The following is a 14,475-nucleotide window of genomic DNA, read 5'->3' as shown; positions in this document are numbered from 1 at the left end:
GGGAGATTCTAATCAAAGTTACAAACTTTCAGTTATAAGTTGAATAAGTTCTGAAGATCTAATGTACAGCATGGTGACTACAATTATTAATACTGTGTTTTACAAATATTTATATATTTGCTAAGAGAGTACATCTTAAGGATTCTTACAAAAACAAAAACACAAATGTTTACCAAATCATGTTGTACACTCTAAAAATATTACAGTTTTATTTGTCAATTATACCTCAATAAATCTGGAAAAAATAAAAAGCCTTTTTCTCTACTCTACAACACAAATATCTTAAAAGTAATTTAGATGATATGCATGGAAAACCAAATCATAACACTCCACGTAATGACATTAGAACTGTATTAGAGAAAATTCATATCAAGGAGTATTTATATGTCAGTAGTATCCATGATAATTTTGCCCGGCCAGTTATCTGTAGCATTTATTCATTCATTCATTCATCAAAAAGCATTTAATGGGGGTAAAATTTGTTTCCTGCCAGGTCCTGTGTTTGGTGATGAAAATAAAAAAGATATGGCCCTTCTGTAAGTGAGCTCATGGAATAAAGCATAAGTATCTTATTTATTTAAGTACTAATATAAGTGTTTAATATTAAATATGGGAGTTCCTTTCTCTTGAAAACCATGTAGTATTCTCACTTCTTATTCAGCACAGATTTTCATTTGCTGGTGTAAAATTGATGGCTGAGTTTCTGAAGGAAGTTTGGTTATACAAGGAACCCATCTATAAGGGAATGGGACTAATTGGTCAAAGAAGAGGGTGGAATTATTAAATCACTTGTCAATCTGATGTGGTTGTTTTGTTTCAAAACTATACACAATAAAATCATGTTCAGTGTGGCATTCTCAATATGGTAAAATTTTAAAAAGTTACTATATAAAAAGTAACATGCTTTGCTTTAAAACAAACAAACAAGAAATGCTTTCATCAATATCTTTGTTTCAGAAATGTTCATTTGTTTTACTATAGGTAAGAAGATCTCTGGCCAAAATGAACAATAAACGATTGTGATTGGATTAGGTTTACAGAGCAAAGATAACATTACTAAAATGTGTTTATTCATTCTAGATGGTAACCTGTCTCTCCTGAAATGCCCGTCAGCCTTGGCAAGAACGCCTCCATCTGCACCATTTCGTTTCCTGAACATTCTGGGATGTTCAGAATGTATGTCAAGCAACCAAGGAGGACTTAAAAGGTAAATAAATAAAATGGAGGCAAAATAATGAGAAATTTGAGTGCCGCAAATTACATAGTATAATTTTCTTGTATAGGCTTAACCAAATGTTAAAACTGAAAAGGATTCCATGAGCCTTTTAGTTTGTAAAATTATATTTCTACTCTTTAGAACCACTTTTCACATTTATAATAATATGGTATTTTTCCTGCTTACGTTAGAAAAGGCATTGAATGTTACAGACACTTATAAACTATAAAAATGACAATGTCATTGTCATTTCCTTTGAAGTAACATGCGGAAAATCACTATTGCTTTTTTTTCCACTATGAAGTAGTTTGTTCTCTTCTCTTCCACCTTATAATATTCGTTATATATTAACTTATATTTAATGTAGTATTTAAGCAATGATAGATGAGCTACTATGTTGGTTAAGTAAAAAAGTAGAAGTTTAGCTTGTGTAAATGTCTTCAGTGATTTTTAAAAATCCATTTTCCCTCCAAAAAGTTTCCTATACTAACCACAGAGCAGAATATATGTTTCTGGCTTACAGAAAAATGTACACTGGCTAATGTGTTAAAGTATCTTATGAAATGCATCTTTTATGTATAGAGATTTTATTATAGATTTTACATTTTTACATTGTCTCTCATATTCAAGAGTCAGACTTCAGACTTCAGTGTCACTCACACATACAGTCATATTTGATTCATGCCCATTGCCAAATGCCAGGCAGTTTTAAAAAATTTAGAAAAGTAGCGTTAGCTGCCAATACACACTGGCAAGTTTTTCAGAATGTTTCCCTGGAAGACGCTTAATTCAGGCTAACATGCCTAATCCACCACTACTCTAAATGCTTTATTTTATTGTTACAATCAAGATGAAAACGTAAAATAATTTTCCCTGACTGCCATCGGATACTACACGTGAGCCATTTTAAAAAGTCCTTAAAGCATGGTTTCTTAACTGAATATGCTAAATGTATGGAATGTTTATATTTAAAATTCAAAGGAAAACCTAGTTACCTGTAACTGATTAGGGACAGGTACATCACATACAATACATATTAAGAAATGTCCAGGAAAACACTGCCTCCTGATGCTAAAAAGGAAAATTAAATTATGTTATTTCTAATTCAATGTTTACTTGAAAGACAATGTATTACTGTTTCCTTGGATTTCCTCTGTGATTAAATCTCTTATAACTATGTACTTAATTAATTAGTTTTATTCCTGACTGGATAATTTCTTGTAGCTGAGTCATTTCATAATGCCTTTTCCACAGCTTTCCAGTATCAATGGGATATAAAAAGTCAGCCCAAATATTTCTAAAGTAGCTTTATATACTTAAGCCACTAAATTGCCCTATGGTAACAATAAAAATAATATTTTATCATTTGCACGACCCTGGAAATGTGATCTTCCAATTGACCCCAAGAGTGTGTGTCCCCTGCAGCCCACCACTGCTCTTTGGTGCTACCCCTCATAATCTCATCATGCCCTGAGGTGCCCTGCTGTCTCAGTTGCCTTGTACTAGAAACATCAGCTGTAGCATCCTTCTGACACGGTTGCAGGACCAGCCTACCTCATGTGGACCGATTAGCGAGCAATAATAAGCGGTCCCATTAATCACCAGATTTCACAGGCTCCTACCTTCATCATGAGACCTCAGCCAAATGCAAAGTTCTCCTCCAAGTACTTCTGGAAGTCCTCAGTGAGTAACTTACCTAAGCTCACCTAAGAGAGCTTAACCAGGGCGACTTACCTAGGATGACACTCCCTATTGTTGCAGGTGTGATGGTGGCATTACTGACATCAGTGTCACATCCTGCTAACTAAAGGTAGACTCCGTGAGTGATTTTCTCATCACTTTCACATCAGAATCATGGCAGGAAAGTGGTGCTGGTCCAGCTGGGCTCTGTGACACACCCGCCAACACGTACACACACACACACACAAGCACACACAATGCTTTTGCAAAGTGAGAAGGCAAATTCTTCATCGCTCTGTGTCTTGTTCTGTTTGGAGAGGAAAAAAGTGGTCCTACAGTAGGTGTGCTTGGGGCCCCAAGGTGTCACAGAGTTTACTAAGAGCATTCTCTCACTCTGCACAATTTTTTTCTTGTTTCTTTTTTTTTTGTCCCCTCCAAGATGCACATGGGCTGTCAGGATCTCTGTGTCTGATGGGATTTCAGGTAGTAATCCCTTTAACAGACCCATCCACATGGTAACCTCTTAGTAAATTCCTTTAATATCTTTTTGTGATCTAGATTCTTTTGTATTCACCACCACAACAAGGCCCTATAATGTTGGGGCAAGAAGCAACCAACCCAGTCCTCATATAAGTTAATAGGTATAGATAAATAGTTTAAGAGAAGGGATTCAGCCAGCAACACTCACCACAGCTGGGATCAGCCCCCATCTCCATTTAAACGCTTTGACTTTTTCTAAGTGTCAGTTCACCATTACAATAGCAATAAAAAGTGAGAATAGGGGGACGTAGAGAAGATGGCGGAAGAGTAAGACGCGGAGATCACCTTCCTTCCCACAGATACATTAGAAATACATCTACACGTGGAACTGCTCCCACAGAACACCCACTGAACACTGGCAGAAAACGTCAGACCTCCCAAAAGGCAAGAAACTCCCCACGTACCTGGGTAGGGCAAAAGAAAAAAGAAATAACAGAGACAAAGCATAGGGACGGGCCCTGCGCCAGTGGGAGGGAGCCGTGAAGGAGGAACGGTTTCCACACACTAGGAAGCCCCTTCGCGGGCAGAGACTGCGGGTGGCAGAGGGGGGAAGCTTCGGGGCCGCGGAGGAGAGCGCAGCCACAGGGATGCGGAGGGCAAAGCCGAGAGATTCCCACACGGAGGCTCGGCGCCGAGCAGCACTCACCAGCCCCAGAGGCTTGTCTGCTCCCCCGCCGGGGCGGGCGGGGCTGGGAGCTGAGGCTCGGGCGTAGGTCAGATGCAGGGAGAGGACTGGGGCTGGCGGCGTGAACACAGCCTGAAGGGGTTAGCGCACCACAGCTAGCCGGGAGGGAGCCCGCGGAAAAAGTCTGCAGCTGCCGAAGAGGCAAGAGACTTTTTCTTACCTCTTTGTTTCCTGGTGCGCGAGGAGAGGAGATTCAAAGCGCCGCCTAAACGAACTCCAGAGACGGGCGCGAGCCGTGGCTAACAGCGCGGACCCAAGAGACGGGCAGGGGACGCTAAGGCTGCTGCTGCCGCCACCAAGGAGCCTGTGTGCCAGCCCAGGTCACTCTCCACACCGCCCCTCCCGGGAGCCTGTGCAGCCCGCCACTGCCAGGGTCCCGTGATCCGGGGACAACTTCCCCGGGAGAACGCACGGCGCGCCTCGGGCTGGTGCAACGTCACGCCGGCCTCTGACGCCGCAGGCTCGCCCCGCCTCCTCCGTACCCCTCCCTCCCCCCGCCTGAGTGAGCCAGAGCTCCCGAAGCAGCGGCTCCTTTAACCCCGTCCTGTCTGGGCGGGAACAGACGCTCTCAGGTGACCTACACGCAGAGGCGGGTCCAAATCCAAAGCTGAACCCCGGGAGCTGTGCAAACAAAGAAGAGAAAGGGAAATCTCTCCCAGCAGCCTCAGGAGCAGCGGATTAAAACTCCACAAACAACTTGATGTGCCTGCATCTGTTGAATACCTGAATAGAAAACGAATCATCCCAAATTCAGGAGGTGGACTTTTGGAGCAGGATATATTAATTTTTCCCCTTTTCCTTTTTTTGTGAGTGTATATGTATATGCTTCTGGGTGAGATTTTGTCTGTATAGCTTTGCTTTACAATAGCTTTATTTTACTTCACTATATTATAGCCTCTTTCTTTCTTTCTTTCTATTTTTTCTCCCTTTTACTCTGAGCCGTGTGGATGAAAGGCTCTTGGTGCTCCAGCCAGGCATCAGGGTTGTGCCTCTGAGGTGGGAGAGCCAACTTCAGGACACTGGTCCACAAGAGACCTCCCAGCTCCACGTAATACCAAATGGCAAAAATCTCTCAGAGATCTCCATCTCAACATCAAGACCCAGCTTCACTCAACGACCAGCAAGCTACAGTGCTGGACACCCTATGCCAAACAACTAGCAAGACAGGAACACAGCCCCATCCATTAGCAGAGAGGCTGCCTAAAATCATAATAAGGCCACAGACACCCCAAAATACACCACCAGATGTGGACGTGCCCACCAGAAAGACAAGATCCAGCCTCATCCGCCAGAACACGGGCACTAGTTCCCTCCACCAGGAAGCCTACACAACCCACTGAACCAACCTTAGCCACTGGGGACAGATACCAAAAACAACGGGAACTACGAGCCTGCAGACTGTGAAAACGAGACCCCAAACACAGTAAGATAAGCAAAATGAGACGACAGAAAAACACACAGCAGATGAAGGAGCAGGGTCAAAGCACACCAGACCTAACAAATGAAGAGGAAATAGGTAGTCTACCTGAAAAAGAATTCAGAATAATGATAGTAAGGATGATCCAAAATCTTGGAAATAGAATAGACAAAATGCAAGAAACATTTAACAAGTACGTAGAAGAACTAAAGAGGAACCAAGCAACGATGAGAAACACAATTAATGAAATTAAAAATACTCTAGATGGGATCAATAGCAGAATAACTGAGGCAGAAGAAAGGATAAGTGACCTGGAAGATAAAATGGTGGAAATAACTACTGCAGAGCAGGATAAAGAAAAAAGAATGAAAAGAACTGAGGACAGTCTCAGAGACCTCTGGGACAACATTAAACGCACCAACATTCGAATTATAGGGGTCCCAGAAGAAGAAGAGAAAAAGAAGGACTGAGAAAATATTTGAAGAGATTATAGTTGAAAACTTCCCTAATATGGGAAAGGAAATAGTTAACCAAGTCCTGGAAGCACAGAGAGTCCCATACAGGATAAATCCGAGGAGAAACACGCCAAGACACATATTAATCAAACTATCAAAAATTAAATGCAAAGAAAACATATTAAAAGCAGCAAGGGAAAAACAACAAATAACACATAAGGGAATCCCCATAAGGTTAACAGCTGATCTTTCAGCAGAAACTCTGCAAGCCAGAAGGGAGTGGCAGGATATACTTAAAGTGATGAAGGAGAAAAACCTACAACCAAGGTTACTCTACCCAGCAAGGATCTCATTCAGATTTGACGGAGAAATTAAAACCTTTACAGACAAGCAAAAGCTGAGAGAGTTCAGCACCACCAAACCAGCTTTACAACAAATGCTAAAGGAACTTCTCTAGGCAAGAAACACAAGAGAAGGAAAACACCTACAATAACAAACCCAAAACATTTAAGAAAATGGGAATAGGAACATACATTTCGATAATTACCTTAAATGTAAATGGATTAAATGCTCCCACCAAAAGAGACAGGCTGGCTGAATGGATACAAAAACAAGACCCATATATATGCTGTCTACAAGAGACCCACTTCAGACCTAGAGACACATACAGACTGAAAGTGAGGGGATGGAAAAAGATATTCCATGCAAATGGAAATCAAAAGAAAGCTGGAGTAGCAATTCTCATATCAGACAAAATAGACTTTAAAATAAAGACTATTACAAGAGACAAAGAAGGACACTATATAATGATCAGGGGATCGATCCAAGAGGAAGGTATAACAGTTGTAAATATTTATGCACCCAACATAGGATCACCTCAATACATAAGGCAAATGCTAACAGCCATAAAAGGGGAAATCGACAGCAACACAATCATAGTAGGGGACTTTAACACCCCACTTTCACCAATGGACAGATCATCCAAAATGAAAATAAATAAGGAAACACAAGCTTTAAATGATACATTAAACAAGATGGACTTAATTGATATTTATAGGACATTCCACCCAAAAACAACAGAATACACATTTTTCTCAAGTGCTCATGGAACATTCTCCAGGATAGATCATATCTTGGGTCACAAATCAAGCCTTGGTAAATTTAAGAAAATTGAAATCGTATCAAGTATCTTTTCCGACCACAACGCTATGAGGCTAGATATCAATTACAGGAAAAGATCTGTAAAAAATACAAACACATGGAGGCTACACAATACACTACTTAATAACGAAGTGATCACTGAAGAAATCAAAGGGGAAATCAAAAAATACCTAGAAACAAATGACAATGGAGACACGACGACCCAAAACCTATGGGACGCAGCAAAAGCAGTGCTAAGAGGGAAGTTTATAGCAATACAAGCCTACCTCAAGAAACAGGAAACATCTCGAATAAACAACCTAACCTTGCACCTAAAGCAATTAGAGAAAGAAGAACAAAAAAACCCCAAAGCTAGCAGAAGGAAAGAAATCTTAAAGATCAGGTCAGAAATAAATGAAAAAGAAATGAAGGAAACAATAGCAAAAATCAATGAAACTGAAAGCTGGTTCTTTGAGAAGATAAACAAAATTGATAAACCATTAGCCAGACTCATCAAGAGAAAAAGGGAGAAGACTCAAATCAATAGAATTAGAAATGAAAAAGGAGAAGTAACCACTGACACTGCAGAAATATAAAAGATCATGAGAGATTACTACAAGCAACTCTATGCCAATAAAATGGACAACCTGGAAGAAATGGACAGATTCTTAGAAATGCACAACCTGCCGAGACTGAACCAGGAAGAAATAGAAAATATGAACAGACCAATCACAAGCACTGAAATTGAAACTGTGATTAAAAACCTTCCAATAAACAAAAGCCCAGGACCAGATGGCTTCACAGGTGAATTCTATCAAACATTTAGAGAAGAGCTAACACCTATCCTTCTCAAACTCTTCCAAAATATTGCAGAGGGAGGAACACTCCCAAACTCATTCTACGAGGCCACCATCACCCTGATACCAAAACCAGACAAAGATGTCACAAAGAAAGAAAACTACAGGCCAATATCACTGATGGACATAGATGCAAAAATCCTCAACAAAATACTAGCAAACAGAATCCAACAGCACATTCAAAGGATCATACACCATGATCAAGTGGGGTTTATCCCAGGAATGCAAGGATTCTTCAACATATGCAAATCAATCAATGTGATACACCATATTAACAAATTGAAGGAGAAAAACCATATGATCATCTCAATAGATGCAGAGAAAGCTTTTGACAAAATTCAACACCCATTTATGATAAAAGCCCTGCAGAAAGTAGGCATAGAGGGAACTTTCCTCAACATAATAAAGGCCATATATGACAAACCCACAGCCAACATTGTCCTCAATGGTGAAAAACTGAAACCATTTCCACTAAGATCAGGAACAAGACAAGGTTGCCCACTCTCACCACTATTATTCAACATAGTTTTGGAAGTGTTAGCCACAGCAATCAGAGAAGACAAAGAAATAAAAGGAATCCAAATCGCAAAAGAAGAAGTAAAGCTGTCACTGTTTGCAGATGACATGATACTATACATAGAGAATCCTAAAGATGCTACCAGAAAACTCCTAGAGCTAATCAATGAATTTGGTAAGGTAGCAGGATACAAAATTAATGCACAGAAATCTCTTGCATTTCTATACACTAATGACGAAAAATCTGAAAATGAATTTAAGAAAACACTCCCATTTACCATTGCAACAAAAAGAATAAAATATCTAGGAATAAACCTACCTAAGGAGACAAAAGACCTGTACGCAGAAAATTATAAGACACTGATGAAAGAAATTAAAGATGAGACAAATAGATGGAGAGATATACCATGTTCTTGGATTGGAAGAATCAACATTGTGAAAATGACTCTACTACCCAAAGCAATCTACAGATTCAATGCAATCCCTATCAGAGTACCACTGGCATTTTTCACAGAACTAGAACAAAAAATTTCACAATTTGTATGGAAACACAAAAGACCCCGAATAGCCAAAGCAATCTTGAGAACGAAAAATGGAGCTGGGGGAATCAGGCTCCCTGACTTCAGACTATATTACAAAGCTACAGTAATCAAGACAGTTTGGTACTGGCACAAAAACAGAAATATAGATCAATGGAACAGGATAGAAAGCCCAGAGATAAACCCACACACATATGGTCACCTTATCTTTGATAAAGGAGGCAAGCATATACAGTGGAGAAAAGACAGCCTCTTCAATAAGTGGTGCTGGGAAAATTGGACAGCTACATGTAAAAGTATGAAGTTAGAACACTCCCTGACACCATGCACAAAAATAAACTCAAAATGGATTAAAGACCTAAGTGTAAGGGCAGACACTATCAAACTCTTAGAGGAAAACATAGGCAGAACACTCTATGACATACATCACAGCAAGATTCTTTTTGACCCAGCTCCCAGAGAAATGGAAATAAGAACACAAATAAACAAATGGGACCTAATGAAACTTAAAAGCTTTTGCACAGCAAAGGAAACCATAAACAAGACCAAAAGACAACCATCAGAATGGGAGAAAATATTTGCAAATGAAGCAACTGACAAAGGATTAATCTCCAAGATTTACAAGCAGCTCATGCAGCTCAATAACAAGAAGACGAACAACCCAATCCAAAAATGGGCAGAAGACCTAAATAGACATTTCTCCAAAGAAGATACACAGATGGGCTACAGACACATGAAAGAATGCTCAACATCATTAATCATTAGAGAAATGCAAATCAAAACTACAATGAGATATCATCTCACACCGGTCAGAATGGCCATCATCAAAAAATCTAGAAACAATAAATGCTGGAGAGGGTGTGGAGGAAAGGGAACACTCTTGCACTGTTGGTGGGAATGTAAATTGATACAGCCACTATGGAGAACAGTATGGAGGTTCCTGAAAAAAGTACAAATAGAACTACCATACGACCCAACAATCCCACTACTGGGCATATACCCTGAGAAGACCATAGGTCAAAAAGAGTCATGTACCAAAATGTTCATTGCAGCTCTATTTACAATAGCCAGGACATGGAAGCAACCTAAATGTCCATCGACAGATGAATGGATAAAGAAGATGTGGCACATATATACAATGGAATATTACTCAGCCATAAAAAGAAATGAAATGGAGGTATTTGTAATGAGGTGGATGGAGTTAGAGTCTGTCATACAGAGTGAAGTAAGTCAGAAAGAGAAAAACAAATACAGTATGCTAACACATATATATGGAATCTAAGGGGAAAAAAAAAAAAAGGCCATGAAGAACCTAGTGGCAAGACGGGAATAAAGACACAGACCTACTAGAGAATGGACTTGAGGATATGGGGAGGGGGAGGGGTGAGATGTGACAGGGTGAGAGAGTGGCATGGACATATATACACTACCAAATGTAAAATAGATAGCTAGTGGGAAGCAGCCGCATAGCACAGGGAGATCAGCTCGGTGCTTTGTGACCACCTAGAGGGGTGGGATGGGGAGGGTGAGAGGGAGGGAGATGCAAGAGGGAAGAGATATGGGAACATATGTATATGTATAACTGATTCACTTTGTTATAAAGCAGAAACTGGCACACCATTGTAAGGCAATTATACTTCAATAAAGATGTTTAAAAAAAAAAAAAGTGAGAAAGTCTCAACAAGTATATAAAATGACTCATGAGAAAAGGAAAACATTTACTACCAAGCACTTGGACACATCTCATTAATCTCCACCACAACCAGAAAAGGTTCAAATTTTTCAGCCCTATTTTACATAAAGGTTCAAGTTCACATAACTATCCAAACCAAGGATAAGCCACGAGCTCTAATACCAGATCTGAAGCTTTTTCCCAGGTATAATGCTGACTTGGGTGTTCAGAGAACTTCCTGACACGGTGAGGTTGAGAACATGATGAGCATTGGCCTGAGAAGGGGCTATAGAATATTTTCTCTCTCTAGTGCCCCGCCGTTTAATGAGCACCTACTTTGTGCTGGATTCTTGACCGCCGGCTCATCTCATCCTGCTAACAATGCCCTGAAGCAGATCTCACTTCCACCCATTTACAGATGCGGAAACCGAGCTCAAGGAGCACAGCAGGTGAGCTTTCCGCTGCTCAGCTTACCTTTTACAGGATGAGGATATAAAATCCACCAGCTACATATCCTAAAGGAATCCATGTGCCTGTTCTTTAAAGCATGATGGTAAATTGAAATACGTACAATGGCACCACATGGTACCAAAAAAAAATTAAATAAATAAATAAATAAATAAATAAATGGAAATGTGGAACTGTTAATGGAGCAGAACATACATCTGAAAATAATGGTTTAAAAAGGGTTATATGCAAAGACAGAGCCACGCATTTGTTTTCACCTCAGTGTCTTTTGAGAGACCTGTCTTGATAAAGATACAAAACATTGTTAAAATAGCCATGAAGTGGTGTAATCTTGCTCATGGGATCCCCACCCTTGGAGCAGCATTTGTTGCCTACTTCTGCAGTAACAAATTATCACAAGCTCTGTGGCTTCAAACAACAGAAATTTTTGGTATCACAGTTCTCGTGTGAGAGGTCTGCTGTCCGGGTTTGTTGCTTTGTGAGGCTCTAGGGAACGATCCACTCTGTGCCTCTCTTCTATCTTCTGTGACTGTGGCAGTCCTCGGTGTTCCTTTTCCTACAGATGCATCACTCCATCTCTGCCTCTGTCTTCACATGGCTTCCACACTACGTGTGTCTGTGACTCAGATGCTCAAATCTCTCTCTCCTTTCTCTACTAAAGACACTGGTCATTGGATTTAGGGTCCAGTCATCTAAAGTCAGGATGATTTCATCTGGAGATCTTTAGTTAAATTACATCTGCAGAGATCCTACTTCCAAATCAGTTCATGGTCACAGCTACCAGGGATTAGGCAGTTTGGGAGGACACAATTCAACCCACTACAGGAGTAGTGCTATGTTAGGAAAGACTGTACTTGTTAATTAGGGTCATTTACTTAAGAAAGCTCAAAATAGATTTAACCTTAATGTGTCCAAGATATTCAGATATAAGAGGCACAAATGAAAAAAATAAACTCTGTTATGGAATTTTCACACTCCAAATTAGAGAATACCCCCCAAAACAAAAAAATTTCCCCACAATTCTGAAGTGGAAAATATTTCCACTTGTGACCTGATATTATAAAAGACATCACTGAGAACAGTCTTCTTCACTTGATAATATACTTTTTTCCTTTTTATCCTAAATCAGCTTACCTTTCACAAAAAACTACACACACACACAAACACATACACACACACAAACACACACAGACCTAGACTTGTGGGATTCTTGTATATTTATTTAAGATGGATAAGGTGACTACATAGAAAAAACATTTTTCCCCTCTTTGGTAAACCAGAGCATATATTACGTTGCACATAAATAGAAACTACAGGTGCAGGAAACAAAAAGGATATCTCTGAAGCCAACACAATCCACAGGCTAAAGATTCCCTTGTGTGGAACTAGTTACAACACTGCACAAACTAAGTCCCTTAATGGTGACTTCATAAATATGGGATTATTCACATATTTATATGGTGTTTATGCAAATGGGTCCAAGTTGTTTCTTAATTTTATCCAAGTAAGTTTATGCTGGTTTCAGGTTTTACTATAGATACTTCATCACATGCTAGAAATTATCACTCTAACATGAAATTTAAAAAGGTGAAGTGAAACTAAATTGTGCAAGGGCTAGGACTGATATTGATAAGACAGTGTAAGCTCTGCATGGTAAAATGTATATGAAAAACAAGGGGAAAGTCTCAGAAAGTGGATCAAGTCAGGAAGGGGTGTGTTGCTAAGTAAAATCAGGAGACGATGTGCAGGACCGACATTTCAACTTGTTATTTTAAAAAGTGAGATTATTTTACATTTCTTGATATAGATTTTAGTGCTGACCTGTTCCAGTGAAGAACTTCCAGGCAGAATTATGTCTCTGGGGGCGTATCTTTCAATCTCCTCACTGTAAGCAGAGGTGGCTTCACCGTCCTCTTTGTAGAGTCCAAGAATCTTACCAGAACTCGCCAGCTCTCCAGAACCGAAAGTCTGCTCCACGATGCTCTCATCTGTTTACCCCAAGAAGATCACATGAACTCCACTTGCTCTTTGTCTCTTTAACATAACGTGTGTCACTAAACACATGGTAATTTAACCACCTTTTTTCTTACATGGGATCAAGTTTCATCATCAACAATTTAGCAAACTATTTTATGTTTAATGTGCTGGGAAATCAGTAAAGCCCAGGTTTTAAGATTAAAAACTAACCACCTCGCCCACAAACTTTGTCCATCCTGCCATATTCCCAAAGTGAGCAATGTACAGCTGTGCTTTAATGCCTTTTTCCCCCTTACTAAATACACCTTGAAGTGTAGATACTGTGCTTTTCCGTGCATTGACATTACATGTTGTTTACTTCAACATCTTACCATGTACTTGCTGTTTTGCTGAAACCAGCTTGGGAGATGAATGGTTTTAGGAGAAGCCAGAGCTCCTGGGTTCATTTCCTGAGTTAGGATCCCCAAGAACAGTTCCTGAGCTCTGTACACACAGAGGGACTTTACTTGGCCTGCCTTGTTTATTTGCATAGAAATGCCAGCACTTATATAAACGGTAGTGTACTTCACTTCTCTCTCTATCAACTGAAATCAGTATCATCTACAAAATGTATCTACCCATCTAGCTAGATGCATGCTGTAAATATAAAATAATCCTCTCTCTTCCGGTCTCTAAAAAAAAAATACTGGCAGGTAAAATATGGAATTTTCCATGCCTTCAATGTTAGGATTTTAACAAGAACCTTGACACTTTTAACCAATGGAAGAGAACCTCTTTTTTGGAGGGAAATGCAGGGTGCAGTATACAGAGAACTGCTGGTCTTCCTTCTTTGCTCACTGTACACTGTATTGCCTTGTATACGTCTTTAAACTTTCTAAGTCTCAGTTATATCCTCCTGTATGAAATACATGGTGAAGTGCCTGACTATTCTATAAATGCCATAAAACTTTTGTGAGCTCATAAATGATACTGGAAGACCTATTAGATGCTACCTGTAAGTGCTACCTGTGCAAACTGGTGGTTTCAAGGGCTCCAAGCTGCAAAGAGTTGTCATATGGAAGGGACAGGTTAGGTATACAAGTGCCTTATTCAATGTCTAGCACACACAAAAAAGGTATTCAATGTATATTTGCTGACTCAGATATTATACTAAAAATATAGAGGCCTGACTGATTTAAAATGACCATTTGTGATGCTTAATTTTATATATCAGCTTGGCTGGCAATGGTGTCCAGTTATTTGGTTAAAAACTATCTAGATGTTGCCATGAAGGTCATATAGTGATTATCATTTAAATCAGCAGACTTTAAGAA

The 14,475-nt window shown here is 39.7% G+C and overlaps 1 protein-coding gene across 1 annotated transcript in view; it reads right to left on the bottom strand.

Annotated features, from left to right (window-relative positions):
* Positions 1-14,475, bottom strand: part of LOC137774129 (uncharacterized) — a gene marked incomplete at its 5' end in the record, with an annotated part of 281,651 nt that overhangs the window by 248,608 nt on the left and 18,568 nt on the right. Inside the window, 3 exon segments of the mRNA XM_068559236.1 lie at positions 4,083-4,193; positions 11,054-11,118; positions 13,003-13,173. Of these exon segments, the coding sequence (XP_068415337.1) occupies positions 4,083-4,193; positions 11,054-11,118; positions 13,003-13,173 (347 nt within the window).

Source organism: Eschrichtius robustus, chromosome 12, assembly GCF_028021215.1.
Source record: "Eschrichtius robustus isolate mEscRob2 chromosome 12, mEscRob2.pri, whole genome shotgun sequence".
NCBI classification, from domain to species: Eukaryota; Metazoa; Chordata; class Mammalia; order Artiodactyla; family Eschrichtiidae; genus Eschrichtius; species Eschrichtius robustus.
Note: the sequence above shows the minus strand (reverse complement) of the source record. Positions and strands in the feature narration are given on the sequence as shown.